Here is a 27,382-nt window from a genome sequence, read left to right as displayed (position 1 = left end):
TGAAAAGATCATGGAATTTTCCCACACACTTTTTGAAGCCCCCTCAAACAATTAAGTGACTTTAATTACATTCAGTTTTTTGTGTATAATTCATCAGCACGATTTGCAAAACATTTTCATTAATCGAATTAGCAACAATAATTTAAAAGAATCCCCATAATATTATATGAACTTAAAAAAATTAAATCAATAATTTTAAATTGAAATAATAATCTGTAAATGTGTTAATGGTGGAAAGATTAATTACAGGCAAGAAATAAGCATCCTAAAAACAGTGTTGGGCCTTGCTTCCTACAATTCTGGGTCCAGACAAGTAGGGGTGCTGTTCGATGTTATCGAGATGGTTCCCACCCATAGTGACCCTGGGCCTTCACCATCCTCACAATTGTTCCTATGCCTGAGTCCTTTGTTACAGCCACTGTGCCAATCCAGAGTTGAGGGCCTTCCTTTGCTTTGCTGCCCCTACACTTTACAAAGAATGATGTCATTTTCTTATCTGTTTGTCCTATCAGTGGTTTGTCCTATCAGTGGTTCATGGTATTTTCAATACTCTTTTCCAATATCACAATTCAAGTGCATTAAGTCTTCTTCAATTTTCCATATTCAATATCCAACTTTAGCATTCATGTGAAGCAATTGAAAATACCATGGCTTGGGTCAGGCACACCTTAGTTCTCAAAGTAACATCCTTGCTTTTTGATACTCTAAAGAGATCGTTGGTTATTCTCATGGACCTCTTGTTGCTTTATATTTAATTCTGACTCATAGGGACCCTGTGTAGAGTTTCTGATATTGTCAATCTGTTCAGGAGCAGATAGCCTCATCATTATTGCTCAGAGTGGCTGGTGGTTTTTAACTAATGACCTTAAGGTAAACAGTCCAGTGCTTATCACACAGCACTATCAGAAATTCTGGTTCTAATGCTCATTTCATTTTGAGAACCACTGACAGTTTTGAGATCTCACAAAATTTGGTGTCAGTCTAGGAAATTAGCTTTTATTCTCAATTCTATGGAACTATTTTGGTTTTAAACCTGGAAACAATCATCTAATTTTCATTTAAAAACATGACTTTGTACAGTTTATGTCAAGTAATAAGTATAGGATCCTTTGCCTAACCAGGGAAAATCATCAAGTCATAGCAACAGTCTAGGTAAGAGATGTCACTGTCTCCTTGATGATAGTGCTCCTGAGACTGGTAAGAATTTGTTGACTCCCCTTACAGAAGGGTCCTGGGGAGGAGATGAGCCAGTCAGAGTCCAGTGTAGCAATGATAAACCATCCAACTTTCCTCTAGTTCTTTCATGCTCTCCCCCTCCCGCACTATCATGATCCCAATTCTACCATACAAATCTAGCTAGACCAAAAGATGTACACTGGTACAGATAAGAACTGGAAACTCTCCCCCAGATCCTGGATGCTTCCTCCCCCCACCTACCATGATCCGAATTCTACCTTGCAGGGCTGGATAGGGCAGAGGTTGTACACTGGTACATATTAGGGCTGGAGGCACAGGGAATCCAGGGTGGATGATACCTTCAGGACCAAGGGTGTGAGGGGCGATGCTGGGAGAGTGTAGGGTGAGTGGGTTGGAAAGGGGGAACTGATTACAGGGATCTACATGTGACCTCCTCCCTGGGAGAGGGATGGCAGAGAAGGGGGGGAAGGGAGACTCCGGATAGAGCAAGATATGACAAAATAACGATGTATAAATTACAAAGGGCACATGAGGGAGGGGGAAGCGGGGAGGGAGAGGGAAAAAAGAGGACCTGAAGCAAAGGGCTTAAGTGGAGAGCAAATGCCTTGAGAATGATTGGGGCGGGGAATGTATGGATGTGCTTTTTACAATTGATGTATGTATATGTATGGATTGTGATAAGAGTTGTATGAGCCCCTAATAAAATGTAAAAAAAGAAAAGGAAAAAAGAAAGAAAAGAAAATGATTAGGGCAAAGAATGTACAGATGTGCTTTATACAATTGATGTATGTATATGTATGGACTGTGATAAGAGTTGTATGAGCCCCTAATAAAATGTTAAAAAAAAAAAAAGAACTGGAAACTCAGAGAATCCAGGAAAGATGAACCCTTCAGGACCAGTAATGAGAGTAGTGATACCAGGAAGGTCAGGGGACGATGGGGTAGAAAGGGGGAACCGATCACAGGGATCTACATATAACCCCCTCCCTGGGGGATGGACAGCAGAAAGTGGGTGAAGGCAGACGTTGGACAGTGTAAGACATGACAATAATAATAATAATAAAGATCATAAAAATAAAAAATTAATTATTAAGCATTTATGAGGGAGAGAGGGAGGGAGGGAGGAAGGGAGGGAGGGAGGGGAAAATGAGGAGCAGATACCAAGGGCTCAAGTAGAAAGAAAAAATTTTTTAAATGATGATGGCAACAAATGTACAAATGTGCTTGACACAATGGATGTATATATGGATTGTGATAAGAGTTGTCCAATCCCCCAATAAAATGATTTTTGAAAGAATTGGTCGGACTTTCTGAATCTTCACAATTCTAAAAATAGTATCCAAGACTGAATTTTATGATGCTCTGATTATGGTTAATGGAGAAAGAGGAAGAAAAAAACAGACAAAAGGATTACAAAATAGATATGTTAAACAAGTAGTTGGTAAAGGAATCATTGATCAACATGGTCACAGAGCTTCTTAAAATGGAAAGTCATGAGCTGCATATTTTGTTAAAATCAACTTGGAAAAGAGTAAGAAAGCATAAAGGATCAACGTGAGGTGTTCTAGCATTTAGACCCCGTCACCACCATCTACCAAGTTCCTCAAGTCAACACAGTTCCTTTTTCTTTTCGATATATGTTCACGCCCCCGGGAGATTTATATATCAGTTATATGTTTATGAATTCCAAATTTTAACTCTATCCCTAATTTTTTTAGATCAAATTGTAGAATCAATCCATCACAACCAAAATTAACCGCTGACCTTACCCATAAAACAGATGCACCTACAGTCTCTCTCTATAATTCGGTGGTGGTGGTTTATTCTTACTGTGACTCAAGTCAACATCTCTGGGGTCCCTTTTCACTCATATCTTCTCTCATAATCTATATTATTATTTCAATAATTCAGTTGACTGTGCATTAAAAATTCACTGTATGTCATCATTTCTCTTTACTGCTTTTGCCACCACCCTAGTTAAACTACCATCTTCTTTTCACCTAGATACTACTGTCATCTCAAAATGACTTTCTTACATACTTCTTTCCTTAGGGTGCATTCTTAGCACAGTAGCCAGACTGATTTTTTAACCATCGAATTCAGGTTGCTTGCTTCTGTTCCAGGTTACACAATGACTCCACGTTCCCAAGAGGAAGAGCTCAAGCAGATACCCTTCGACCCACTATCGAAATCCTAGAGCAATCTAACATTAAGAAGTTGGCAAGAGTTGTAGAAAGCAGAGAAAAGACAGTGGTTACATTAGCAAGGTGTAAACAAGGACAAAAGATCGAAGACCCTGCTTGCAAGTTAGGCTCCTACAATTTCATGGCCTCTAGAAGATAAGAGTCTCTTAGGTCAGAGAAAAAGGACATTTGGTGCCATCTACATATAATTGTGGCGCCAGTGCAAAATTATAATGTAAGAGCTCTCGCGAAAAACAGCAGGAGTAAAGAACCAGCACTCTCTGATCTTATGTTAGGCTAGGTTGTATAGAAGAAACAAAGATAGTGACACTCGTATATGTATAAGAAAGTATTTTTTATAATAAGAAGTAATTTTATATTAAGAAGGTATCCCAGCCTAGTCTAACTCACGGCCCTCTGTAACTTCAACTTTTCCCTTCAGTACCACTTGTCCTGCATTATATACTACCTCTTGAACTAGGTGGTGGTTACCAAATTCTTTTTGATACAGCGATTGTGTGCATTCCTTCCATCTTTACTGTTGGTCCTTCATCCTTCAATATTTTCCCATAGAATTTTTAACATGGCAATGTGAGGTTTGAATTTTCTGTCAGTTCTTTCAATTTAATATATACTGAGTGTGTTCTTCCTTTTTGCTTTTCTAACTCGAGGTCTTTGCACATTTCTTTATAATGCTTTACGGTAGTCTGAGTCTTTTTCATTTTGAGGGCAGAGCTAATACCAAATTTTTAACAAAACTCAAGTGGGCATGCTCCTCTTATTGGGCCTATGAAACATGTTTATGAGAATTCTGCCTGTTATAGTGGGTTTTTATAAAGGAACAAAGCCAGTAGTGATTTATATATTTCTATATATATACCACATATGAATATATATTAAATCATTATATATATATACATATATATATATACACACACACACACACGTTTCTTGAAATAGAAATGTATGTCAAGAAAGTGACTCCCACATTTACAAAAGTGAGTAAATCCAATCCAGGTGTGGTCTGCGGGTCACATGGTAAGCTGAAGGCTCCTCCTGACTCATGTGGCCACAGGGGCTGAAAATACAGGAAGACACACCACAGATGCAATACCTAATGAGCTCACATGGTACTACATTTGCAAACATTTGGCTCAATGGATGCAGAAAGCATGATGTGAAAATTTGCCAGCTCAAAAACTGACCTTTCTATCAGCCTTTTATGCAAAATTGAAGCTAATGAAGATGCTTTTAGGACTGAAAGGTAACTGGGGTTAAGTCTTGGCCGCACAGAGATGGTTAAAAGAGCAAGGTCAATCAAATGGTTCTTGAGAACATCTAGTGGGTCCTATGTTCTGAGAGCTCAGCTCAGAAAGTTATATTGACTCTTTTGGGGAGATACTGAAGATGCAAGCTTCAGAGATTTTCTCAATTGATACAGGATAATGGCAATTACGAGGAATTTTAAAGAATACTTTAAATTGTATTGTTGAGGAAAAAAAACAGGGAACTTGTTCTAAGATTTTTTTCCAATTTTGATAATGCATTTGCTCATTTTTCCAGGATAGCAATGGCTGTCAAATGGGAATTTTGTCCCCAAACATTAAATTATCTACCCAATACCCCCAATCTTGCCCTTCGGGGATGTCCTAACTGCCACTTTTATGTAATATAAACTGAAGGTTATATAATTGTTTGAAGAAGAGTTATTTGAAGTAGCTGAAAACCCAGCCTTCAAAAGCATATAGATGTAGAAGATGTTACCAGTCAATAGCCTTACATTTTGATATTTTTGTTTAATTATGGTTTCTATAATTTTGTGGCAATTATTTTTTATTTGCCCTCATATTGTTAATATTAAGATTTTTCTAGTAGCAATAACTTAACAAGTTCTGGGAAAAATACTAAAATAGACATGATCTGAGAAATGAATGTGCTTGTTATCTAAAACTAACAGATGTCCTTTGAAATGGAGAATGTTCTAAATTGTATAATCTTAGAAATCTTATAAGTTGTGTCTGTGTTGATTAAATCCTGTTAAAGAGATTCATATATAAAATTGAAGGACACATTAATTTTTATAGCATAATTTTTTGACAAGATTTCATGGACTTGCTTGATTTTTTGGTAGATAAATGTTCTTTTTTTCTTCCTCAAACATTCAGTTTTTACCTTGTCTCTTTTCCTGAAGAGCTTCAGGTGGAAAGTAACTTGAAGTGATATCCAGTTTATTAAATCTAATAAGGCCACTGTACAAACTGTATAAGGATCCCTGATGTTTCAGTGGGTTAAGTGGTGAGCTAACAGGACTATCCATCATTTATTTACTCCACGGGAGCGAGATGGGCAGTCTGCTTATGTAAAGATTTATAGCCTAGGAAACACTCGGCTGTACTTCTACTCTGCCTTATGAGATAGCTCTGAGTCGGAATAAGTTTGATGGAAGTTGCTATAAATATTGAGACCTAAAAGATGATCTTCACTGTTTAAGAAAATAGCATTCTTAACCTCATGGTTAACTCCTATCACTGTGTTTAAGTAGATGAAGAGCAGAGAGATGTAGAATCTGCGGTATATTCAGAATGTGGACAAATCTCCCATGAATGTCCATGAGGTAGTTTATTGTGCCAACTTGACCGATAAACTCATGTGAGGTTAGTTGAAGGGCGGAGGGATAAATGGCTCAGTGAACCTTGCCTTTTAAGTTCTAGGGTCTCTTGTTTCTGGTGGTCGGACCAGGGTGCAGTTGCCTTAGCCAGTTCCCTGCTTCAGCCGGCAAGGCTCATTTCCTGCAAGATATTCCCAAGAAGTCTCATGGACCTACCCTGATGCAGCCCTGGGTGCTGGAGCACCTGTGTGGAGACCCTTGCCAGCGCTGAGATGGTTACACCTTCACTGATTCAGCTTTCCTTCTGCAGTCAGCATCATAGTGTGTGTTTTGTGAACTGGATGAGGAATTTGTGGATTGGTGGTGGACATATGGGTTAGTGTTGGACTTGTGGGCTTGGGCAGCACTGGGTTGTGATGTTTTCTTGATGTGTACTTACCCTTTATATAAAACTCTTATACATAGGTTTCTGTGGATTGGTTTCTCTAAAGTACCCAGATGAACACAGTGCAACCCTGGTGTACACCTTTCCTGATTTTAAATCATTTACTATTCCTTTGTTCTGTTTGCAGAACTGCATTTTGATCCTTGTACAATTTCTGCATAGCACACTGACATGTTCTGGACTTCTTGACATCTTTCACTCTGTGTCCATTAACTTTCGGAAACCCTCTCAGTTACATTTTTGCATTCATGGAAAAGGAATGGTCAATACATATCAAGTCCTCATTGTGTGGCTTTTACCATGATAACCTCTTTCGAATGTGTGGTAGGTAAGCTTGGGGTGGTGTCACACATAGATAACCCGGCTTAGGACAGAAACTTACGCCACTTTACCAGCTACTAGTGGCAATCCGGAGGCCTGGGGCTAATTCACTCTGACGCTCTAGGTCTTTATCACTGTACTACTTTGGCTACATTATGTATTCTCCACTAGATTTTAAACTGTGTAAAGGATTAATTCGAGTTTTCCTTATGTTTGGGACCTAGTACCCAGCATTGTTCTTGGCCTGTGGTAGATAATCAATCCTTGAATCTAGGGAAAAGGAAGAGAGTAAACAAAAATAGTTTTATCATCTATCGTTATTAGTGATCATAATGTGGAGCTTTTGGAAACTTGAACGATGTCATGGAAGTCTGTGGTTGGATGAAAGATGGAGGCAGTATTGGATATACATGTTTAAGGTAGATCCTCAAATGGGATAGATTAGAATTTTCTAAATAAATATTATTAATAGGAGTGCCAAAATTGCTCTAGCCCAATTTTCTTTATAAAACAATGCTATTAGCATATAATTAACATATCATACAATTCAATGGTTTGATCATATGAAGTAGAATTGGACAATCATCACCACCATAATATTTAGAACATGTTTTTCTTGTTCTCATTGTGAATAATGCTCCATTTCTTCCAACTCCTCCTTCTCCCACACCCCTAAGAAACCGTTAATCCGGTTACTGTTTTACCTACCCTGGATTTCATATACAGGCACACATACAACAACAATAGCAACACACACACAAATAACAACGTAAAACAGAGAACAGCTTAAATAAAAAAAAGAGAACTATTAAAAGCTGGAACAAGTTTAAAATGTATCCCCCACCTCCACATAAAAAGAAACAAAACCAAGCTCACTGCCAGCAAGTACATTAGGACTCACAGTGACCTGCAGGACAGGGTGGAACTGCCCTGTACGTTTCTGAGATGGCATGGCTTTTGGAGAGTAAAAGCATAGGCGTTCTCCCTGCACAGCTGAACCCTGGTTTCTGAACTGCTGTCCCCTGCACCATCGAAACTAAAACTCAAACTCACTGCCACCCAGTCACTGCTGACTCATATCACCCCTGGGGTTTCTAAGACGGCAACTCCTTTTAACGATAGGTATGTGCTTTATTTAAGATGAACACCGTTCAGAAAATAAGGTGTCTGTAGTAACTCAATGCCATAACTTGAGTAATTAAAAAGAGGATAGTTTTTATAAATCATTTTATTGGGGGCTCATACAACTCATCATAATCCATACATACATTCATTGTGTACATTCGTTGCCCTTTTGTACATTCCTTGCACTCATCATTCTCAAAATATTTGCTCTCCACTTAAACCCTTGGGATCAGCGCCTCATTTTTCCCCTCCCTCATGAACCCTTGATAATTTATAAATTATTATTATTTTGTCATGTGAGAGTAGAAAGCACAGTCTTTCTCTCCAGAGAAGCTGGTGGGTTCAAACTGCCAACCATTTGGATTGCAGCCCAGCAGGTACCACGACACCACCAAGGTTCCTGAAATGGGTCAAAAGGGAGACCAAGTAACAGGGTGTTAGTTTAAACCTAGCTGCATCTGCAATAATCCTTTTTCCAACGCACTCTCTCTGATAGCAAGGCTGTTCACACCCTCGACTGTAGTCAGAGGGGATTCACTGGTTCATTTCAGAAATACTTACAAAGCCGTTTCACCATCTAGGTCATTTGGAAGCTGCTTAGAGTCACTTTCCATCTTCCTTGGCCTGAGAACAACTTACCTATGAGGTTTTGTACTATACACTGGCTCAACCAGGTGCAAAGGCAGATGTCCTGTGGCTTTCACAGCTGTGCTTAAATATTTAAATTTGTCTTGGAGATTCTATTACTTTCTCCAAATTCATACTTTTTTCTTCTTTTCCCATGATGTGAGATAGCTATTCGATTGCTTAATTGCAGAATAGCGAGTAGCGCTTACTCCATGTTTAAATATGCATTCTTGTCATTTCACTGCATTAAATACCAAGAGATTCCCTCAGCAGGAATAAATTCTATTGCGCATATCTTACTGGAATTTATGTAAAGTTGAATTATACAGCTAAAGATGAGCTGCGGTTTCATTTTGTATTTTGTTGTTGCTGCTGTTTGCATATCATCAGGAGATGATGAGATGACATTTGACCATCTATGCGTCAGGCCTGGCCTCCCAAATGACTTGTTCCTCCAGTCCTACAATCAAGGCTTCCTTTGGGGCAACGGTTCATGGTAGTCTCTTCCTCGCCATGCCCAGCGGACTGCTTCAGCTGTCCTAACCTTATTGCTACGGAGGCATCTGGGTTGTTGATGTGCTGCGGCAAGACCTCCAAAACCCTGCTTGGACTACTCGGGGTCAGGATCTCCCCCAAAATTATGGCTTCTCAATAGTGAGTGAAATAGAGTTTGGTTATCTGAGGCAAAACCTAGCAAAAACTTTGTCACCCATTTCAGTGGGAAAACTTGTCCCAAGTCCTAAACATGCTATTTACAAATGATTGGAACTCCACCCACTAGTATTGCTTTCACATAGTTCAAACCATCGAAATCGCGTAAGAACATGAATCTTGTCACGTGCCCACACACATGTGTGTGTGAGAGAGAAAGAGGAGAGGGAGAGAGAAATTTCATACATAGTCGACCTATTCTTCTTATATATAGAGAGAGGTATATATTTCTTCATATTACTTTCCATCTCTCGCTCAAGGAAAATGAGGAAGACTTGGGAAGAAATCATTCGGCACAGTAGGGACAAGTATCTTCAATACATTCATAGGTTTAAAAAAGGTTGTGGGAAGATGGAATTTAAAGATTATGGATTTTTTATGAACTTTTGAAGCCTCCTTTCACAGATGCAGATACACACATATGTGTGGGTAGATATATGTAATTGTATAGTCATAGACATATACAGAGATTAAAGATCTTGATCTTGTTCAATAATTTGGATGAACTACCATTCTGATTGTAAAAATTACTCATATTTATACATTATACCCCATGGAATCCCACTGTTCAATGGATTGGGGAATTCTGGGTGAGGTCACACCTGGGTTTTCTGTCACACTGCCTGAATTCTCTCCAGTGAATCCCAATCTTTGAGTCTACAGTGTAAAGTGGGACTTTTGTGTGTCCCAGTCATCTCCGCGATACCTGTTGATTCCATCACCTGGGCAGTAGTCCCAGATACTTATAAATCTGGTGGAGTCACGACTCCAAAGGTCTTTGTGCGTGTCTGAGTGGTAGGTAAGTAACCCTCCGGTGGCCCCTTTGTGACCTGAGATAAAAACCCAAGCCAGGTTATTTGAGATTCTGAGCATAATTTTCTCCACACAAGAAGCCACCCTCTACCTTCCCTGACCAGGACGAGGGTCAGACTACTAAGTGACTCTATAATAGAGTTGGTGGAGGACTGGCAACAAGGACTGTATAAAGAAATATGTGGACAATTCACAAAACAAGGCTCGATCTGCACCATAAGAAAAGCTGAACATTCTCAGGGAGCCAAGATTGAAAAAACTCCTGCTAACAAGCACACTGAAAACATATTTTAAAAAACTTGAGCTACTGCACATTTTAAACCTTACCCCAAAGTGTAGTATTCAAAATCAACGTTTGTCAGACTAAATTCTGAATCACAATGAAGACGGGTGGAATGAAGAGGGGGGTTTATCTAGTCCATTTGCAGTGCTCCAACCTTGGGGAAGGGCCGATTTCTGGCTGAGCAGTTCTCTGCAGCAACCAAGAATCAGTTCCAGGAGACAGCCCGTCTCTCCCACAGGTGCTACTTAGATTAATTCCCCTACCCAGTTCCAGGTTACCAGGGACTGTTGCCCAATAAGAGCTCACAGGGCCTCACCGCCTCCTACCCACTGAACCCCCTAAAGTGTTCCTTCTTCTGGGTGCCCCTTCCTTCACACCATCTCTTCTCTCTGACTGCTCCCCCTCAGCTCCTGCCAGCTGTTCCCTGGCACCACTGTTCACTCCGACACCTCTCTTCTCTCACACTCCTCTCTGCCTTCTCATACCTCTTCTTCTCTCAACCCCTACTGCGCATGAAGATTTTCTTGGACCCATCTCTCTAGGAGTGCTTCATCTCCCCTGTAAATGTTGGGGGTGGGATATGAGTAACCCCTAGAAGGTCCCCTAGCTTGATAGAGTTTCTTAGTGTCTTTGGAAATTCACCAAGTGCTCTCGGTGAATTTGAAGGAACTGGCCCCCCACCACCCATCCTTGTCCCCATGTGGGTCATGGCACCCAAAGAAAAGAAATGAGAGTCAGCCCATGAAGGTCTCACAAAGGCACAATCAGTGGGAATGTGATTGCTATCACCATGAAGTCACTACTTACTTCTAATTTCCATGACCCTAGATTTCATATGCCCTTCCCTCCTTTGAGAAATGCCATTTCAATGGCACTGCCCTGTCTCCTGCCCTTTCCTGTGGAGTTTCCCTCTGTGACTGCATTTAGGGCCGACCACCCCAGGAACGCACCAGGGACTGTGATAAGCACAGAGACATCTGCCTTGGTAGAAGAACAGCCAGAATGCTTATGAGAAACAAGGTGCTTAGTCTCACATCCTTTAGACTTGTGATCAGGAGAGACCAGTCCCTGGAAATGCTTGGTAGAGAGGGGCGGGAAAAAAACGAAGATGGCAAAAAAGTGGCAGTAACTATGGACTCAAACATAGGAACATTTGTGTGGATGGGAAGGACCAGGGGGGTGTTTCCTTCCATTGTACATAGGGTTGCTATCAGTCAGAACCGACTCAATGGCCCATAACAGCCTAAACCCAGGAAGAAGGCAGCCAGGAGTCATGTGCTCTGACTCTTTCATCTAGCACTGTTGCTTAAAGATAAGCGATCTCAGTGACTGTCACCAGCTTCTGTGGAGAGATGTGCTGATTAGATCCACTGACCTGTAAAGCTTCTACTCCACTTTTCTGTAAGGTTTATTAGAAAGAAAGAAAAAAAGAAAGACAGAAAGGGGTTCCCCTCCCCACACCCCACCCCAGTAAGTCTTTACTGGTCATCCTATGTAAAATAGCTTCTATTGTAGCATCTCTATCCTCTCATTTGAGTATAGCCCCTAATCCAGATTGCTTTTGAATTTTGGGTAATGAATGTAATTTCCTCTGCTCAACAGCCAGGGCTTGAGACCATATATTGCATCTAACTCAACTCTGCATGCCACCCTTTTACACTTAAATATGTATATATATTTGGAATGACCGAATGCATAGAAATTCCTTTGTGCAGTATGGGAACTTGGAGTTTAACCAACCAAATTACCTGGAGGTATGAGAGAGCATATATTGATAGTAATCACTTCCTATGGAATGTTGTTGTCTACACTGCATTCCCAGGGCCTTTCTTCTTAGTCAATGCCCTCCAAGTGCTACTGCGGGCCCCGATCTAGCTGCTCTGGGACAGCTCCTCTTCTTACTTTTGAGTCCCCTTTCTCAAATCCTGACCAATTTTCATTCCAGCATGGATCTGTACACCTATATAACCTCAGTCTGTCTCGAGCTTTACGCTATATCACCCTTTTCATGGGAATGCCAATGACCCCAGCCTGCACCCCACCAATATTCATGGCCATCTATTTCTGAGACTTGGCTTAACATTTGAATGTATCACACCTGTATTCACATGCTGTGGCTACCCTTTTATCATTGTGCTCTGTTTACCACTCCAATGTAAAATAAAGTTTTCTTCTGCAATCTCCTAGGGTGCGGGTGGGGGGACAGCACTGTTAAAGCACACTTGTCCATGGTGGCTGTGTTGTTTAAATGGATGCAAGTGTGGCAGTGTCATATTTTTGTATTTTTTTTAAATTTCTGACCCCGCCCCCCAGTTACCTTGTTTTACCTGATACTCTCTTTATTAACTGAATTGTTAAGTTTTCCACCCTTTAGAGATTCCAGGTTGAGAGGTGGGCTCTGGAAGGTACTAACTGAATTTCTAATACCACAGTGCACATTTTTAAGTTTTGATATAGTGAAAGTTTATGAACTTGCTTTGAGAATAATAACTGATAACAGCTGCCATATCTTTAAATGGGGCGAAGTACAGGCTGAGGTCTTGGCACAGTATGGTATCAGAAATAGTTACCTCTATCATTATTATATGGAACCCCGGTGGTATAATGGTTATGTATTGGGCTGTGATCTGCATGGCCAATAGTTCAAACCCATCAGCAGTTCCATGGAAGAAAGACTGGGCTATCTGCTTCCATACACAATTCCAGTTTCAGAAACCTATAGGGGATCTCTATATGAGTCAGCATTTACTGAGTGACAGTGAGTTTACTGTGATACATTATTATTGGTGCTGTCGTAGTACTTCAGGTGTGGCACTACATACACAGGGTTTCTGTTGGTTGAAATTTAGAATCAGATTACCAGGCCTCTCCTCCTAGTTTGTCTTATCAAGAAGCACCACGGAGACTCAATCAGTATTATCCCAGCACCCAAGCCTTCACTGACAGACAGGTGGTGACTGTACAGAAGTGCCATTGGCAGACAATCGAACCTAAGGCTCACATGCGAAAGGTAATAATACGGCAACTGGACCACTACTGTCCTGTCATCGTTATTACACAGAGCGGTGACATCACAGCCTCCCTGAACAGTAAAATCACAGTTTGAAGCATTTTATTGTGCTGTTCCCATAATCTGCTCATTTCAGCAAAGGCAAAGAAAAAGGGTACAGATGTGTGTCCTTGTTGGGCTATTTCTGCCCCAGCCCTGAAAGACGGAGTTGAAACAGTCAGGATTAAATACTAGTTGTTTTTCCCTCTATGACTAATTTTCCCCTAATTTCCTTCTAATTCCAATTTATCCAAGTCACCCCAGTACTACTCTGACACACAGGGTTTTCATGAGTCAAATTGACTTTGTGGCACCTTTTTGTTATTGTTGTTGTTTACATTATGGAAACATAATGATAATGCAAAGAGAGTGTGGTTTTGCCCTTTGAAGATCCATGTTCATGGTGATGCTGTACATTTTGTCTGATTTTTTTCTGTTATATTTCAATAACCCTTCCAATATGGGCCCAGGCTATATGTCCTACTTTATGATCCACTCGGAGATACTGACCACTTGCCTTACACTTTTTTTTATCTTCCTTCTTGTCCATTTTAAAACGTTATCTTTCTCACATATGCTACAAAAAATCCTTGATGGCTTTCATTGGCTATTCAACTGGCAATTGGAATTTGAGGCATTCCCGTAAATGCATTAAAATCAATACTCTCCTGAAGGTTTTTTTTCCTGTTTTCTCCCTATTTCATATCTAGCTAACCAATGTCTATCTGACATAGCACCTATTCTACTAAAATATTTCATTGGAAAGTGTGGAGTGGGGCCCAGACAGGTAGTAAGCAGTAGCCACAGAGCTCTGCCTATGGAAGAACATGGAAACTGTTTTTATATTTTCTTCATGTGCTCAAATTATTTTTCTTTATCTGATTGAGACTCTATAGATTCCCAGATCATGTAACACTGGGGAGTTAGACTGGGTTCTCTAACAAAGTAAAACCAGTGATATTTATATATGTATAAAGAGACAAAAACTAAGAAGGTTGTTGACACATTTGTAGAAGCAAGTGAGTCCAGTATTGTACATCTGTAAATCTGGTATTAAGCTAGAGGTGTCTTCTGACTTATGTAGCATTAGGGGCTCATAAATCAGGAAGCAAGAAGACAAAGTGGGAAAACCATAGGTTGATGATCACAGAACTGAATGAATCCAAAGCCGGAAGTCTGATGATGGCTCCTGGGGTGAACAGGAAATATGGCAGGAGGTTGATGAACCACACTCAGGATCCAGACTTAGCAAAAGGAGCAAGCTTTCCTACAGGGTCTGCTTAAAAATGAGCAGGGAGACCCTTGAGAAGACTTTCTGCCACTTGCCTCAGGGCGGTGACCCAATCAAGTGGTGCACGACACCTCAACAGCTGGCTATTCTCGGGGTTCATTACATTGTTAGATCCTATCTTGGGACAGGATCAAACTGCTGAGAATCTTGTCCCAGCCACCCTGTTGACACAAAATCTAATTGTCAACCCAGCAATATGTACAAATCTCACATTTCAAATACCTTTTGTCTGTGGCCTTGTGATACATACATCGTTTTACATATATTGATTTTGTCATCTCTTCATGCCTAAAAGCATTGGAAGGTTGTGCCTGTCTCTGCTCTTGGTCATTTTACAGTTTCTCTGTTCCAGATTGTTCAGAGCAGTAATACAAACCCACTATGTAATTAAAGAAACTATGAGTTTCCCAGTAGCAGTGACCAGTTTCTAAGTGAAATGTTAGAACACCTATATTCTGGAAAGGTTAAAGGATGGATTTGCCATCTTTCTCTGTGCCTATCTCCAACATCTCCAACTGAAAGTATTTTGGAAATACTCTCCTGAAACTGTGACAATGTGCAAGTTCTGTGTGACACCTGCTAGGTTTTTCAAATGTCTTTCATTTTGTTTAAGGCCCAGGCTCCACTTTAGCATTTCTCCACTGTCTCGGCATGGACTATTTGGAAAGGGACACACACACACACACACACACACACACACACACACACACACACACACACCACCTTCTTAGAGGTTTACTTGTTTTTGTTGGGTGGGTGGCGAAGGGATAAAGCTCCTTGGAAATATCTAGTGCAGTTAAGACAAGACAGCTGACTCCCCCTTTCCCAGCCAACTTTTTCCTCTCAAGCTCCCCGTTTAACCATAGTGATGCTGTCATCTCGGGGTGACACAATAGCCTGGTCCATGTGGGTATGGCATGAGGAAAGATGAAAGAAGAGAAACTGAAGGACGGTGTATAGCGGCCCTGCAAGCTATTGCTCACCCCTGATACTTAGTTATAACCCTCTAGAGGGTCGAAGGAGAAGGAAGTGACTTAAATGGCCAAGAGGGAGAGGAGTTTGCGGCAAGAGCTTCGCTGTCTTGGGGAGTTGATGGACATGCTTGCTTGACTAGGACATGATGTTTGTTCTGCACTTACTCTATGTAGTATTCTCTTAAATGAAAGTTTATCCAGTCTTGTTTCGACCCAACTAAATTACAAAATTTACATGTACCCAATCAGACTTACAGATGCTGGTGTGTATTCAAAGGAATGTCATAACTACATCCAGCCTTGCTTATGAATGGCCTCTGCCTCTTCTGGGAATTGACTGAAGGACTCCTATTGGAATTTGCATTGGAAAACCATGACGGGGTCATACCGGTAGCTGAGCACACATTGATATTTTTGTTTCTTTCTTCTTTTTTCTTTCTCTCTTCCCAGGACTACACCTTAACCATGTATTTCCAACAGTACTGGAGAGACAAGAGACTCGCATATTCGGGAATTCCTCTTAACCTCACGCTGGACAATCGAGTGGCTGACCAGCTCTGGGTGCCTGACACATACTTTTTAAATGACAAAAAGTCATTCGTGCATGGGGTAACAGTGAAGAACCGCATGATCCGCCTGCACCCTGACGGGACAGTGTTGTATGGGCTCAGGTAGGCCTGCTACCCATGGTCATGCATTTCTCACAGAGACGATTGAGTTAGATCATGTCTGCAAACTAATCAGAGAACATCTGAGTGACACTGTGTACTTTAAAATATATATATATAAATATACTATTTATAGATATAACATTACTGTTACTATAAGTAGTATTTTTAGCCATTGCAAACCAGTCTTCATGAACTGAATTTTTCTAATTGAGTTGCTTTATCTAAGAACACGGATTCTCTCAGGGTGAGGTTCCTGTACAGAAAGCCTGTAATTGCACTTTCCTGACACTGCACAAGTTTTCAATAATGCTCTTCGAAGCTATTGAATAATAAGGGGAATGGGGCGGAGACAGTTATGCAGATAGAGTTGAACTCTTGAAAGAGTCTTGTAGAGGATAGGACCACTGATTGTGGGTGGGATTAATGAAATAAATGTGAGACTGTCTGCTGATAACCTCTCTCACTCTGATCACCTATTACATGGGTAGGAACCTAGACTGCTGCCCTGAGGCCGGAGGAGCAGGCTTTTGTCATGAGCTTTTCTCTATCCTGGACATCTCAATCTCCACCGTGGTTACTTGGAATATCACTCTTGCTGAATGATACAATTTTTAAATGACCTTCTTCTTTCTTTTAAATTGTTTGTTGCACTCATTGTGTTTGTTTTAGAATAGCATTGTGTTTGGGTGTTTATCTTGATCTGCTGCCTGACTAGCAAGTAGCCCCAGTGGTGAGCGAGGCATATATAGATAGCTTGGGGAAATATTTTCTTCTAGATATATTGTGAATTTCTGTATGTCAAAAGTTATATGTAAAATCATAACAACACTATGTATTGAAATTCAGACTATTCTTTTAGGCCCTCCAGACAAGTAATAGGACTATTTACCATTGCTTTAAATAGAAAATATTAAGTGACTTTCTCAAAATGATAGTATAGAGTGAGACTAGGAATTTTAGCAAAATCAAACTTTTTTATGTACAAGAAAAAAAGTAATATATGTCTATCAAAGTCTGATATTTTACAAGAATCCAGTCTAATGTTTCTCTGGGACACTTTCAGCATTTTATATCTTGCCTGGAAATGAGAGAGATGATTGTTAAGCTGAAGATTATGAAAAGTATTTCAGATTTAGACACGTTCCGCTAGAAGTGTTGTGGAAAAGAAATGAGGGACCATGCCCATCTGCAAGAGGAAAAATAAGAACAAACGAAAGCCACCTGTATGAGTGTGCGAATGTGTGCATATGTGGGAATGAAGTAGGGGACTATCCAAAAAGAAGCATATATAAAGAAAAACCGAGGTAGGATTTTGTGACTTTGGGGTTTGCTCCATTTTCAATTTTTCATTCCTTATTTTCTTAGCAGAAGCAGAATGCATTTGTTTGTCTCAGGATTGCGAAGTCAATTATTGGAGATGTAATGAGGTTGAAATGTAACCCCATGTTTGATCTTCATTTTGACTGTTTTTAAAGCTTTCAGTTTTTAGTATTTTCTGCTTTCTTTTGGGTTGAGGTTTTCCGCTGTTTTGTTTATTCCTTTTGTCTGTTTGCTTCCTGTTTGTGTTTTGTATAATTTCCTGTATATAAAATCCAGGATAGGTAAATTCATAGAGACAGTAACTGGATTAATAATTACTTAGGGGCATGGCAGGTGAAGGTGGGGGAAAATGAGTAGCTAACAATGAGTATGAGAAAGAAAAAAGTGTCCTGAAATTGATTTTGGTGATGATTACATAACTATTCTTATCTTAATATGGCTGAAGTAGTCAATATAAGGACTATATTCCAATAAAACATCTTAACAAATTAATTAAAATTGAAAAAACACCTCAAATGATAAATCTACTAGGATCCAATTATACAATATATATGAAAACACTATAGTGATTTTCCAAATTTCATTTAGAATTGTTGGATTTAGCATCATATATCAAGTAAGGTTAAGGAAAACCAATAAGGAGGAAAAGTAGATTAATGAATGGATAGATGGAATCTATCTTTTATTAATATTCTTAATAATAAAATTACATATAAAATTAAAGTAATAATCTAGTAATAAGCCATAGAAAGTGCTCAGTAACAAATTTGTGCAATAACCAAAAAAAACAAAAACTCTAGTCAAATCTATATCCATTATGCATTTCAAACAGCCTTTCAATAGGAAAAGATTTATAAATGAGTAACTAAACTCAAATTTAGTACCAATATACACCTTAGGTCTCTATTTAGAACCTCCTATTTTAAAAACAATTATTCAGATCTTTATGGAATGTTAAAACAAAAAAATCTCTAACAATCATTCTACATTCTGTACATGCATGCTACACAATCAAATCACATCTTAGATTTTTAAACATATACCTATATTGAAAAAAGATCTAATTGAAAATTTCAAATGAAAAGTACACTAGTAATTTAAAATATCAATACTTTTATTATGTTCATGTATACATATATTTAGCACTATACTTAAGTACTATTTATATATGTTCCGTTTGCTACCTGTGCTCTATGTAGTGGGCTTTTGATAAAATATAAAGTGTGATTGGTCACACTAGTGATACAGTAAGCCAGTGGGCCAGTGGGTAGCCCCCAAAATAAGTTGTATCAGGTGGTGGGACTTAACTGGTCTGCACCAATCCTGTAGAACCAATACATAATTTATGGTTGAGTTCAGCAAACCAATTGTTAAAATGTCACTTATAAACAAGGTTTTCTCTAAAGTAGGTGCCTGGGAAGCCACCCAATTTAGAAATCACAAATTCGCATTTGTTATTCCTTTTTAATGTTCATCTATGCAACAGTGTATTCTAAGTGCCTATATTAATGTTCATTCCATCCATATGTATAAAAATTACACAAAGCCATGCTTATAATATTTATTTACTTGTTTCATAAAACTTTTTATACTTTTAATGAAATACTACATTTTTATTTCTTTGCATTGGTTACTTCAATCAACAAACATAACGTAAAGAGAAAAAGGATTATACAACCAGAGAGGGACACACCGTCATTCATTTCCCAAGAGATATTATGAGTAAATTATGCAGTGCTTGAAAGTGTTCAGAGTGCAAAATATATTTTCAGAACAATCGCTTGATTTCAGCAGACTCAGAAAGCGGTTTTTCAAAGATGAACATAAGATGTTCTGAGAGAGGAAGTCGCCTAATTCATTGTAATATAGGAAACACGATGACTATTGTCTAATTGACCTACCTCCTTTCCTAAGGGTCTATCATACAGCTGATGCTACTCAGATAAAAGTGAAAAATATTGCAAGTGAGGACGCTGATCAAGAAGCAATATGGAAATATCTTAAATAACAGTTTTATTGGGTTTTTTTTGTTTGGGTAGTATTTAATATTTTTATTAATATTTTGAACTTTCATAACATAATATAGTTTCGTGTAGTTCTCAAGTCTTAACTGTATGAAATAATAGACTACGTTTTTATATTTCTTTAATACTTAAATGATCATTAGAGCAGTGAACCATTTGCTAGATTCTTTGAATCCCACCATTCATTGTATCTTTTTGATGAGTTCTATGGCATTTCCAGTGACTCTCAAAGCTCCTCAAGTAAACCTGTCATAGCTGTGAGCACAATGGGTAAGAATCCATATGGTCGGACGCCTGGGGGAAAGTAGGGTTTTTGCTGCTCCCTCACTTGGGCTTCAGATAGAAGTCCTTCCCAGGAGAATAACATTCCTGCTGATGGACTGCTACATGACTGTTATCTCTGTGAGTTATGGTTTAATTTTTGATACGGAAATTTTCAGCTAGAGAACATAACATTTCAAGCTATATGCTTAAGGGAAGTTTTCAGCTATAGAATTAAATTTCAACCCTTCTCATTCAGAAATCTAGTAGTTGAGAAATGCTGAAATTGGCCCCACTGTGCATTCAGCAATAGTCTATATGAATCAGTTAACACCCATGTCCTCTGGGCTCCTTCTGTATGTTTGTTTACGCCTAATCCATGAAATCACAGAACTGATGAGGGCTTTTCCTGCCTTTAGGAGAGGGAAGATCACTGGCTATCATGTAGATTCATATACCACTTCAGCCTCATTCTGGGAAGCCATAACACTGATGCTGCTGCACAATCAATGACTGCTCGCAGACATTTTAGAAAAAATGGTCATTTGAAGTCATGAATAATTTTTCTCTTTTTTGAGCTTGAAACTTGAGCTAACATTAACTTGTATTTTATCATCTTAGCTGGGTGAGAAATTAAATAGGGCTCCTTTGCAAGCCCAGGTAACTGTGTGATAGGAGAAATGTGCTAGATACCATCCTAAAATAAAATTTGAGTTCGTTGAAAACTCTTCTGGGCACTAAACCTAATTAGGAACTAGGAAGACCTTGGAAAACTACAAGGTTCCCAAGCTTTCCTATCTGAAGTGTTCCCTCACAGCCATCGTGTTGTCCATGACTTTGGTCTGAAGATGTCCACTGTCCATCCATGAGAAAGTGGGATCATCATCATTTTCTTGTCTTACTTCATTTATCTATTGTTCACTTTATGTCTTTTCCAAAAAATCACTTTATTGTGGGCTAATACAACTCTTATCACAATCCATACATACATCCATTTTGTCAAGCGCATTTGTACATTTATTGCCCTCAGCATTCTCAAAACATTTGATTGGTACTTGAGCCCTTGGTATCAGCTCATTTTTTCCCCTCAATAATAATTGATAAATTATTATTATTTTGTCATACCTTATACTGTACCATGTCTCCCTTCCCCCACTTTTCTGTTGTCCACCCCCCAGGGAGGGGGTTATATGTAGATCCTTATAATTTGTTCCCCCTTTCTACCCCACATTCCCTCCACCCTCCTGGTATTGCCACTCTCACCACAGGACCTGAAGGGTTCATCTGTCCTGGATTCCCTGTGTTTCCAATTCCTATCTGTACCAGTGTAAATTCTCTGGTCTAGCCGGATTTGTAAGGTAGAATTGGGATCATGATAGTGGAGGGTGGGAAGGGAGGCATTTAAAACTAGAGGAAAGTTGTAGGCTTCATTCTTGCTACACTTCACTCTGACTGGCTTGTCTTCTCCCCGTGACTCAACTGTACGGAGATGTTCAGTTGCCTACAGATGTACTCCGCACTCCCATTCATTTCCAATGATATGATTTTTTTTGTTCTTTGATGCCTGATACCTGCTCCCTTCATACCTTGTGATCACACAGGTTAGTGTGCTTCTTCCATGTGGGCTTTGTTGCTTCTGAGCTAGATGGCCGCTTATTTCAAGCCTATAAGACCCCAGACGCTATATCTTTTGATAGCTGGGAACCGTCAGCTTTCTTCACCATATTTGCTTATTCCCCCATTTGTCTTTAGCAATAGTGTCAGGAAGGTGAGCATCATGGAATGCCACTTTAATAGAATAAAGTGTTCTTGCATTGAGGGAGTCCTTGAGTGGAGGCCCAATGTCTATCTGCTACCTTAATACTAAACCTATAAATATATGCACATAGATCTATTTCCCTATCATCATATATAAATATATTTACATGTGTACATGCTTGTATTTAGATCTCTATAAATGCCCTTTGACTCCTAGTTCTTTCCTCTATTTCCTTTTACTTTTCTCTTGTCCCACTATCATGCTCAGACTTCATTTGGGTTTCAGTAATTCCTCTCTGTTACATTGCCCTTAATAAATCCCTACCAGGCCCCTTATACCCTCCTCGCCACTGATGTTGGATCATTTGTTGTTCCTTTGTCCCTGGGTTGGTTAACACCACTTCCTTCCCCCCACATTCCCCTCTCCCATGTCCCTTCAGAAATCGGTCCCTTTGTTTTCTCCTCCAGATTGTTTATCCAATCTATCTAATCTAGATAGACCTGCAGAGATAATAATATGCACAAAACAAGACAAAGCAAAACAAAGCAACAAAAGAAAACAAAACAACAATAACAACAACAAAAAAACCAATGACAGAAAGAAGAAAAAGAAGTCTGTAAATAGTTCAAGGTCTGTTTGTTGACCTTTAGGAGTGTTTTCTGGTCAAGACTGATGGGGTTCCATGCCCTGGCTCCAAAGTCTATTTTTAGTACTCCTTCAGGACTTCCATGTTCTACTCCCCTTGCTATTCTGTTGCACACCCTTAGTGTTTTGCCTTGGTGTGGTGGGGTCAGATCAGGCACAATTCCCACACTGTCTCCAGTGTTGTCCTCTGTAGGGCTATGGGTCAGTGAGGGATTTCATGTTTCATAGTGGGGCCAGTCATATGGTCTTCTCTGTGCATTTACTCCTCTGAACAGGGATATCATCCTCTGGGGTTGGTGGGCCAGAGTGTGTTCCAATCTCTTCCTCCCCCTTCATTTGCCCCCATGTGCTCTGATTAGACATGTCCCTCTCTCTGAGCTGTAGCTTCAGTGCTATCCTCTGAAGTAAATTCTTCTGGGGGTAGGGGCACCTGTCCACATAGTTGGGATTGGGGCCAGCCTTTCAGACCTCTGTACTGGTTCCCAGATTCATGCTGGTATGTTAATTCACATCTTGGAGCACCAGGTTGAAGTCTAGTCCATCTTTCCCTGTGGAGATATAAACAATACCCTCCCCTTGGGTGGGCTAGGGCCCTGTTCCCCCACTACCCATTTCTTTTTTCTTTTTTCCTTTTCCCCACTCCTTTTTAGTTGGCTATCATATGTTCCCCTGGTTTTGGTCTGGCCCCTGCCATACTACCTGGACCTCACCCTAGGAATGTTTATATACAGCAGTTTTTCCCGATGACCCTTTTGCGTTTTTTTAAAATCTTACCCCAGCAGATTCCTGTTGTATTTGTCCTTTTGTGCTTGGCTTACCTTACTTAGCATAATTTCCTCCAGTTCTTCCCATGTGGAAATGTGCTTCATGTGTTCATCACTGCTTTTTTAGCACTGCATAGTACTCCATTGTATGTAAACACTAGTTTTTAATCCATTCATCTGTTGATGGAAATTTGGATTGTTTCCAACTCCTTGCAATTGTGAAGTGTGCCACAATAAACTTTAGAGTACAGATGTCTGGCTGTGGTTTGTTTCATGTCTCTTCTAGGCATGTGCTAGGTAGGGGGATTGCTGGGTCATATGGTAGCTCAATTTCCATCAGTTTTAGATATCGCCAAATCTATTTCCATTGTTGCTGTACATACTTACAGGTCCACCAGCAGTGGATGAGAGTTCCTATCTCACCACATCCCCTCCAATCCTTGTTGCTTTCTGATTTTTTGAATTGGGCTATCTTTGAGGGTGTTTTTTGGGGGGAGGAGGAGCTTATCAAAGATCAGTTGTCTGCATGCTGATGATTTTATTTCTGGGTTTCAGTTCTTTTCCATTGGTCTGAGTATCTGTCACCAATACCATGTGACTTTGACCACTGTGGCTGTGGAATATGTGTTAAAGTCAGGTAAAGCAAGCTCTCCCACTGTGTCCTTCTTCTTGAGGAGTTCTCTGCTAATACTTGGCTTCTTCCCACTCCATATGAGGTTGGAAATCAGTTTTTTTCCAGTTCTTTGAAGAAAAATGGGTGTAATTGTATCGGGATTCCATTAAACTTATATACTGCCTTGGGCAGAACTGACATCTTTACTATATTGAGTCTTCCAATCCACAAGCATGGGCTATTCTTCCATTTGTTGAGATCACTCTTGGTTTCTTGTAATAGTGCTCTGTCGTTTTCCTCATATAAATCTTTTGTTCCTTTAGTCAGGTATATCCCTAGATATTTCAATTTGAGCTTGGCAATTGTAAAGGGTACAACCTTTTAAATCTCTTCTGTGGTCTTATCCAATGTGTATAGCCGTCTGATAAATTTATGTTTGTTGATCTTGTATCCTTCCACTCTGCCATATTCCTCTATTGCTTCCTGTATTCCCCTTGTGGAGATTTTGGGATTTCCCATATATAAAATCATATCATCTGTGAATAACGATAATTTCACCTCTTCCTTCCCCAGGTGCATACCTTTGATGTCTTTTCTTTGCCTTATGCTATAGCTAAAACCTCCAGTATGATGTTAAATAAGAGTGGGGACAAGGGGCATCCTTGTCTGGTCCCCTTTTTCAGTGGGATTGTGTTCATCTTTCTCCATTGACTACCACGTTGGCTATTGGTTTTTCATATGTAGCTTGTATTATCTTGAGGAATTTTCCTTCAAATCTTATCTTTTTTGACTGTGTTAAACAGGAATTAGTGTTGGAAATTGTCAAATACTTTCCCCGCATTTATTGATATTATCATGTGGTTCTTTTAGTTTTTCATGTCAATGTGGGGAATGATACCAACGGTCTTTTGTATGTTGAACCATTCCTGCATCCCTGGTATGAATTCCACTTGGTCATGGTGAATTATTTCTTTTATATAGTTTCGTATTCTCTTGGCCAGTATTTTGTTAAGGACTTTTGCATCGATGTTCATTAAGGATATTGGTCTGTAGTTCTCAATTCTAGTGGGACCTCTGCCGATTTTGATATAAGGGTTATACTAGCTTCATAGAAGGAATTCAGGAGTTTGCCATCTTTTTCTATGTTCTGGAAGAGTTTGTGTAGGATTGGTGTAAGTTCCTCCCTGAATGCTTGATAGAATTCTCCAGTGAAGCCATCTGGTTCAGGAAATTTTTTGTTGGTAATCCCTTGATAAACTTGTCTCTTTCATCTTTTGCTATGGGTCTGTTGAGGTTCTTGACGTCCATTGGGGATAATCTGGGGAGGGATTGTTTTTCCAAGAATTTGTCCATGTCTTCCAAGCTGTTGAATTTGTTGGTGTACAGTCCTTCATAGTACTGTGTGCTTACCTTTTTTATTTTATTGGGGTCTGTTGTAATGTCCCCTCTTTTATCCCTCATCTTGTTATTGAAATTTGCTCCCTCCTTTTATTGGTTAGGTTTGCCAGCGGTCTGTCAATTCTGTTTATTCTTTCAAAGAACCAACTTTTAGCATTAATTTTTCCCAGTTTTCTTATTTTTCCTCTCCTGAATCTCACCTGATTTTTATTATTTCTTTTCTTTTGCTACCAGTAGGATTGTCCTGCTGACTCTGCTCTAGGTGAAAATTTTTGGCAGCATCTCAGTCATAAGTCTCTCTTCCTTTTTCATATGTGCATGTATTGCTATGAAACTATCTCTGATAACTGTCTGTTGTGTCCCATAAGTTTTGGTATGTCATGTTCTCATTCTTGTTGGTTTCGAGAAATTTCCTAATTTCATCTCTGATCTGTGCCAGTACGTACACCTTTCACAATAGAAGTTATTCATCCTCAAATTGTTTGCTCTTGTTTGCTTCATCTGCATTTTGTTGATTTCCAGCTTGATGGCACAGTAGTCAGAGAGAGAAATCTGTATGATATCAATGTGCTTAAATTTATTTAGATCCATCTTATGCCCCAGCATGTGGTCTATCTTCAAATACATGCCATGTGGGCTTGAAAAATATGTGAATTTATTTTTGTATTTGGATGAAAAGTTCTGTAAATATCTATCAGATCAAATTGTCTAATTCTAGTGTATAGATCTATAGCCTTCTCATTGAATTTCTTTCCCTGTTATCTATCTTTCTCAGAGAGCAGTGTATTGAAGTACACCACTATAATTGTTGAGTCTGTGATTTCTTTCCTTTTTTCATCTTTTGGGGTGTTTGGTTGACGTATTCAGCGGGTCTTTCGTTCAGTGAATATATGTTCAAGATGGTTAGTGGTTCTTTGTCTACCATTCCCATGAGCATTATATAGTGTCCCTCCTTATCTCTTTCTGTGGTTTGCAGTTTGACTCAATTTTATATGAGATTAGGACTGTAACCCCTGCTTTTGTTGAGTTACTATTTGCTTGGAATGCCTTTCTCCAGTCTTTGATTCTCAGCCTATTTTTGTCTGCAGCCTTGAGATGTGTCTCCTGTATGCAGCAGATTGATAGGTTGTGTTTTGTAACCCAGTCTGCTGGCCTGTCTTTTAATGCCTGAGGTTCAATCCATTGATATTCAGGGTTATTATCTCCATCTGTGCACTCTATGATGTTATCTTGGACCTTCTGTTTTGGGTGTTTTCCTACCTCCCTTTCTTATCAGTGTGCTGTGCATTTGTGTGTGTGCGTATCATTCTTGACTTCTTTCCACCTTTATGCCAATGCTATCTTGGTGGCTGTTTTCTCTTTGTTGCCCTCTAGGTGGGGTTGTTCTACTTAGTAGCCTCTTATTTATGCTTGGTGAGTGCTGTTCTTTTCCCATCCTTGGTCAGCAAGGATCTTTTGTAGGGCTGGGTTTATTCTAACATATTCTTTGAGTTTTTCCTTGTCTGGGAAGACTCTTCTCCATCTATCTTGATAGATAATTTGGCTGGGCAGAGTGTTCTAGGGTTTGCATTATTTCCTTCAATTTTTGGAATACATCATTCCATTCTCTCCTCTTCTTCATAGTATCTGCTGATAGATCTGAGCATATTCTTATTTGGGAAACTATATGTGATTGCTTGTTTTTCCCTAGGTGCCCTTATGATTTTCCCCTTTTACTCAAAGTTGGATAGTTTAACTATTATGTGCCTTGGTGACTTCTTGGGATTCAGTCTAGCTGGTGTCCTTTCAGCTTCCTGAATGGTTGCTTGGTTTTCATTCATTAAGCTGGGGATGTTTTCCTCCAGAATTCTCTTACTATTGTAGCAGATGACGTCTTTATTGTGCCTTCCTCTGGGAATCCAATTATTGTGATGTTGTTCCTCTTCATAGCATCAGACATAGCTCTTATGTTTTCTTCAGCTCCTCTGATGATCTTATTAGATCTTTGTTCTTGTTTATTAAAGTCTGCTTGGATGTCCGCTAGGTCACTGGTGTGGTTCTCTGCCTCCTCCAGTCAATTGGCAAAATTCATGAGTCTGCTGCTGGTTTTTGTTATCTCATCCCTAAGCTCTTATATTTCCCTTTGGTGTATGGACTCTATCGCCTCTATCATTTCATCTTTTTTCTGTATTGTTTCCATCATATCACGTATGACTCCAAGCAGCAGTCTTCAAAATCTTTCTGTGGCACATCAATGTCTGCTTCTATACACATTGTTAGGCTCAGGACATCTTCTGACATTACCCTTTTATCTCCTGGTT

At 39.5% G+C, this 27,382-nt stretch overlaps 1 protein-coding gene across 3 annotated transcripts in view; it reads left to right on the top strand.

Moving 5' to 3' along the window:
* The window catches only part of GABRB3 (gamma-aminobutyric acid type A receptor subunit beta3), a 279,016-nt gene that overhangs the window by 166,417 nt on the left and 85,217 nt on the right, over nt 1-27,382 (top strand). For all 3 annotated transcript variants that reach the window (XM_075535698.1, XM_075535697.1, XM_075535696.1), the window contains exon 4: nt 16,078-16,298. In XM_075535698.1, coding sequence (XP_075391813.1) covers nt 16,078-16,298 — 221 coding nt within the window. The remainder of the gene's footprint in view (nt 1-16,077; nt 16,299-27,382) is intronic.

This window comes from Tenrec ecaudatus, chromosome 17 (genome assembly GCF_050624435.1).
Source record: "Tenrec ecaudatus isolate mTenEca1 chromosome 17, mTenEca1.hap1, whole genome shotgun sequence".
Lineage (NCBI taxonomy): Eukaryota > Metazoa > Chordata > Mammalia > Afrosoricida > Tenrecidae > Tenrec > Tenrec ecaudatus.
The sequence above is the reverse complement of the archived record's forward strand: the minus strand, read 5'-3'. Positions and strand labels throughout refer to the sequence as shown.